The sequence below is a fragment of the Mus musculus genome, chromosome 1 (genome assembly GCF_000001635.26).
Source record: "Mus musculus strain C57BL/6J chromosome 1, GRCm38.p6 C57BL/6J".
In the NCBI taxonomy this organism is placed as follows: Eukaryota; Metazoa; Chordata; class Mammalia; order Rodentia; family Muridae; genus Mus; species Mus musculus.
Genome location: NC_000067.6, coordinates 131,671,576 through 131,677,575, shown reverse-complemented (window position 1 = coordinate 131,677,575; position 6,000 = coordinate 131,671,576). Strand labels below are relative to the sequence as shown.

At 45.1% G+C, this 6,000-nt stretch overlaps 1 protein-coding gene across 1 annotated transcript in view; it reads right to left on the bottom strand.

Moving 5' to 3' along the window:
• Positions 1–2,068: 2,068 nt before the first annotated feature.
• Ctse (cathepsin E) overlaps positions 2,069–6,000 on the bottom strand; it is a 37,194-nt gene continuing 33,262 nt past the window's right edge. Inside the window, exons 8-10 of the mRNA NM_007799.3 lie at positions 5,231–5,372; positions 5,033–5,131; positions 2,069–2,795 (exon numbers count right to left, since the gene is read on the bottom strand). Of these exons, the coding sequence (NP_031825.2) occupies positions 2,631–2,795; positions 5,033–5,131; positions 5,231–5,372 (406 nt within the window). The 3' untranslated portion in view covers positions 2,069–2,630. The remainder of the gene's footprint in view (positions 2,796–5,032; positions 5,132–5,230; positions 5,373–6,000) is intronic.

Here is a 6,000-nt window from a genome sequence, read left to right as displayed (position 1 = left end):
CAGGCTTGGGAACAAGCATTTTTATTCATTGAGCCATCCTGCTGGCCCTCTCTTTGTTGGGATTTGAACTCCGGACCTTCGGAAGAGCAGTCAGTGCTCTTACCCGCTGAGCCATCTCGCCAGTCCCAGAACTCACATTATTAACACATCTAATCTCATCCTTAGGCAGTTGGTTTGGGATAACAAGCTGTCCTAAATAAACCCCAAAGCCATAAGGTAATAAAACAAATGAAATGAATACAATCTATAAACACAAAACAAAAAGTATGTGTATACCTGTAACAAAAAGCAGAATGCCAGTGTGCATCCAGGGTAGCTACCTACCTCAGCCTTGGTTGTGTCCTTCATTTCTCCTGCCTATAAGTGACAGAGTGGGCCTGTCCTAGAGACCTTGCATGTCTCAGAGAACCCCAGAGTACCTGGCATAAACCAAGTATTTATTGTTTTAGATTGAACAAAATCTCAAAGAACCAAATGAGCTCGAGAGAAGATGAGTTATACAGACAGCAGAGAGATGTTGGAAGACGGAACTATCTGCAGTGTCAGGATCTCCCCCGGATTTACCCTCTTCCCCCATTCTCTCCAGCTCCTCCATTTTTTTTTAAAGACAGTGTCTTGATGTGTAGTGCATGCTGGCCTTGAACTCACTGACTTCCTGCCTTAGCTTCCATATTCTGAAAGGAAGTCAGCAAGTTAGAGAATACGTAGCCCATGATTGCTTCTGTGTAGAAATAAAAACATCGCATACCAATAATGATGCCAGTTTATAGTGTGTGTGTGTGTGTGTGTGCGTGCGCGCGCAGCCACAGAGCAATAATACGGATATTGGAGAACAACTTGGAGGAGCAGATCTCTTCTTCTACCATGTGGGGTCTGGGAATTGAACTCGGGTCATCAGGTTTGGGAACAAGCATCTTTACTCGCTGAGCCATCCTGCTGGCCCTCTCTTTAGTTAAAAAACAGATCTTATCAACAACTTGAGTTAATTCCAGGGTCATGGAATACTTACTGCATTTTATAAGAACAAGATTGTAGATTCTGTCTTAAAAGAATCGAAGAGGAAAGGGAGGAAGAGGGAAGCAAGTGGTGCCTCCAGAATGAGGTTGGCCTCCAGTTCATTTTCTCCCTGGGAATCCCCAGGACATACTTCAGGCACTTTTCCTACCCTTCTTCAAGTCAGGTAGTCTACCAAGTATTTTCATTTATAGTGAACTTTATAGTCATGGCACAGAGAACTCTTTGGGACAAGAGTTGAGGTTACCTGATAGGGTGGAAGTGTATGAGATGGGATGGGAAATTTCACAGGAAATAACTTAAAGGGTCATTGAAAATTGAGCATCAAAAGCAGAGGTTGGAGCAGAGGTTTAAATCCATTCCCCTTTGCCATAGTACCTGCTCATTATTTCTGACAACTGGTAAGTAAGGCAGGAAGGAAGGTCTCAGGCAGTTATCTTTTTTTGTATATGAGATATACTTCACATCGAGCAGAAGGAGGATGAAGGAAGGTTATTTTTATGGGGGGGGGGACAGAATTGCAGAAACCCTAACCAACGAACAAGGTTCAGTGTGACCACAGGGTCTGCTGACAGAAACTTTTGTATTACCCGGTGAAGGCTGACAGCCTTAAACTCACTCATCCACCTTAACATGACCTGTGGAGAGACACCCAGCATTAGCGGTCTCCTAATGAGATACAGCAGAAGTACCAATGCCATCTATGCAACATGTTTTTGCCATGAATCAAGGCCTCTAGTTCTAACTACTGTTTTCTAGGAAGGATGGCTGTAGACATCCATGTCAAATGATAGCTCCCAATTTCTGCTATCCATTCAAACTCTTTTCCTTTGTCTTTTTCTGAGATCAAGTCTTGCTGCATGGTCCTGGTTGGCCTGGAGCTTGCTTTGTAGCCTTGATATAAAGTGGTCCTCCTGCCTCAGCTTCCTGAGTGCTAAGATTATAGGCCTTGATTATAGGCTGAGATTATAGTTGGAACAAGTATCACCATGCCTTGTTCCAACTGGCAAAATTCTGAGTGTGGAAAATTCTGTAGAAGAAAAGAGACTTAAGAGATATTTAAAATCAAATCAGTTTATGGGTTTTTTTTGTCCAGTTATGGATCTGGTTTTAATCCTGATACAAATAAACCAACTGTAAAAACAGGTCCACATTTATGAGAGGGTGAGACATTTAAATTCTGATTTGTAAGGATGTTAGACATTAGATAAAATGACCTGGTGCTTAGAATCTGCTTCCAAATCTAGAGGCGTGGAACCAGAGGGATGGAAGATAGAGAGTCTGGGCCACACATGGATGGGTTGTGACCTGAGGCAGAGGTGTGTGGGTATTTATCTTGCCATCGTGTCTACTGTGTACATGTTTAGAGATTTCCATAATAGAAAGTCAACAATAAGCAGTGAAGACTATAGACAGAACTTCTTTCATCGTGGTGATGGTAGAGGTGGTGTGTGTGTGTGTGTGTTTGCAGTGAGTGGGGTGCACTCTTATGCTTTGATTGGTCTGAATACTCTGGGGTGGCTACACCCCATGGGAAATGACGGCTTTGATAGTTACAAAGGTATCTAACAGGTTAAATGGGTATCAGGCATCCATATGTAGGCATACATCCCTCTTTAGGGAACTGCGGGGGCCAATCCCACTTGGTTATTTCCACGGTCAAAGACTGAGTAGAACTGTCGGATGAAGACATCCCCCAGGATCCAGAGGGGCCCAGCTGGAGGTGGAATGTCAAGTCCTTGAAAGCCACTGCCACAGAACTGCATTCCTTCCACCAAGTCCTAGGGCACAAAAGAAACAGACAGGGGACAATGGATGTAGTCCTGGGAGCTGTACTGTTGGTGGTGCTGGCCGTGCAATGGCCTTGGATGGTTGCTGAGTGCCACGGTTGTGGTTGGAGGGCTTTCTCTCATTTCCTGCTCCTATTCCAGCTTGCTCAGTACAGGGTATGCTTGCTCCCTTCATTATGGGTGTTCTACAATTCTGAGAACTGTATGTTTTTACGGCCATACTCTACCATCAGTTCATAACTGGAAACGTGGAAACAGAACCTTACTGCAGAAGGTTTGGCGTTAGAGCGCATTGGTTTAAACCCAATCTGGTTTAGTTTTAAGCGGAGCTTGACTTAATATCTGTTCTATAAATGGCTAGCTACTACCACTTCCTTCTTCACATCTGGGGAAGAAGCATTTGAGTGGGCTCTCTGAGACACAAGGCAAGCACAAATCCATTGTTCTATGAAGAGACTGTAAACTCCCCCAATCTTTTTTTTTTTTTTTTTTGAGACATTCTGTAACCTCTGTTGCCTAGAACTCCCTTTCCTGCCTCTGCTCCACTGGGATGGTAGACATTCACCGCCACTCCTGTCTTTCAGTCTTATTTTTCAGTTTAGCAAAGATTTGAGTTCTATCAGCAGGTGTGGCCTTCCCAACATCTGACACTCAAAGTTGCTGATGAAGAGGTGGGAAAGCCACAGCCTTGTGAGAGGACTGGGATACAATTTAAAGCTATCCCAGCATCCTTTATGGGTTGAGATCCCTGATTAAAACCTGGCAGGTAGGGCCGGGGTGTGGTTACCAGCAGAGCCTCTTGTTGGATAAAAGTAGGAGAGTAAAGGAGCTGGGCATCCCCCAGAATCCCAGAGGGGGCACAGCTGGAGGGTGATGTCATGTCCTTGAGAGCCTCTGCTGCAGAACTGCATTCTGACTACTAAGACTTAGTAACTTAAGTCCTAGGGTCCAAAGTAGCATGGCAAAGAGACTGAGAGTGAGAGCAGGGCTCAGTTTCAACAGTGGTATGTGCTCAACATGGTGTCTGCAGAGGCTGTTCCAGACTGTCCCTAGAGCTTGAGTGCTTTACCATGAAACTATGCCTTGGAGCAAGTGCTTGTGTTTGTTTGGATGTCTGTTTACATCGGGTGGCTTTGGGAAGGATAAGGTGAAGGTCACCTTCTACCTTGGCATCTTGATGCTGACACAGATCCTGATGTTATAGGGGACTGTGCTTAAAGATCAACACATTAAAGTGTGTTGCCAAAGGAGCACAACATCAAAACCTAGGCCCTGGGGGATGGGAAATGACCTGAGGTTTCCAAAATGTCCAGACTTTCACCTCCACCTCACCCTCAGAACTTGGGAATCATTTCAATAAAAGACGAATTTTACCTTGAAGAAAGGTAATTTGAATGGTGGCCCCTCCTTAAGCAGCTCATTATCTATTTTAAAGTCACTCTTTAAAAATTTTTGTGTGGGGAGCTGTAGAGATGGCTCAGGGGTTAAGAGCACTGACTGCTCTTCCAGAGGTCCTGAGTTCAATTCCCAGCAACCACATGGTAGTTCACAACCATGTAGTAAGACATGATGCCCTCTTCTGGTGTGTCTGAAGACAGCTACAGTGTGCTTACATAAATAAAATAAATTCATAAATCTTAAAAAAAACGTTTATGTGTATGTGTGCAATATCTGTGCACATGCATGAGGGGGTCCCACAGAGATCAGAAGAGGGCATTTGATTTCCTGGAGCTGGAGTTACATATGGTTTGTGAGCCATACATGCAGGTGCAGAACTCAATTGTGGTCCCCTGGAGCATCCAAGTGCTCTTAACTGCTGAGCCATCTCTCCAACCCCAGCAGTCAGATCTGAAGCATTTATTTAACTCTGAGGACCTTAGCTTCCTCCCATGTATAATAGGATAATAACATCTCCAGTTGCACACCGGTAGTGGGGAGGATTAATGTGTTTGTTGATAAATTCCTCATGGCAATATCAGAAATCCCCCTTAAGTGTCTTGTACCTGAGTAGCTGCTGCTTCATAGCAGAACTGGAAACTAGAAGTCCAGGAGTTTCTACCGCAGGCAGCTTCATCTCTTTCAGAGAGAATGCCACATAGGCATCCCCTGGACTAGCTGGGAGGAGCCTTGGAAGAGTGGTAGCCTCATGTAGATGACTTTGAAGGGGGAAGTGGCAGGTGCACGTGGGGAGGGTACTGTGACTCACAGAATAAGGAAACAGCCCTTACCGGCAGGATGTAGTCAGTTGGGTTGAGGGTATATGAAACCTCGTTGATGAGGAAGGTAACGTTTGGCATCGTGTCGAGAGTGGCACAATCCACTGCATACTAAAACAGAGAAGGATCAACTCAGACCCCCACTCTCTCCCCAGACAAGGACAGGATCTCCTGCTCCTCTACCATCCTCCACCCTCGGTAGACACTCACTTCTCCATCAATGGGTGTGGCCCCAATGGCCTCTTGAAGCTGTTTGATCTTGTCGGGGGGGCCAGTGATGAGAGAGGTCCCTGTGTCCACTATGGCCTGGCAGCCTTCGGAGCAGAACATCACAGTGTCTCCCACCTGGATTCTGAGGACAAAGAGTCCCATGGTCCCATGGTTAACACATGATCCTTGGCCATTCCTGCTCTCTCTCTCTCTCTCTCTCTCTCTCTCTCTCTCTCTCTCTCTCTCTCTCTCTCTCTGGGGCCCTTTACTATATTAGGTCACAATAATGGTGTTCTCTTTGGTCTCTTCTACCACAGGAGTAGTAGCTTATTTCAACTAGCATATTTGTTTGTTTGAGATAGGGTCTCTCTGCATCGCTTTGGTGGTTCTAGAACTCACTATATAGACTGGCCTTGAATTCAGAGATCCACCTGCCTTTGTCTCCCAGGTGCTGGGATTAAAGGCATGCACCACTATGCCTGGCCAACTTGCTTCTTTTTAAGACATCTTCATCCTGTCCAGGCTAATCTCAAACCCATAGCAGTCCTCATGGATGCTGGAATTATAGGCATGAGCCATTATACTTGACTCAACTTGCTTTTTTGACTGAGATTTAGGGCAGGAATACATTTAATTCATGATCAAGTATGCACGAGCACATGAACACACACACACTGAAATACATTCTTGAATTTTCTACTGTGCTCTGTTTTTATTCAGAAATGCAGATGGAGAGCTGGGCATGGTGGGGACACCTGTAACTCCAGCAT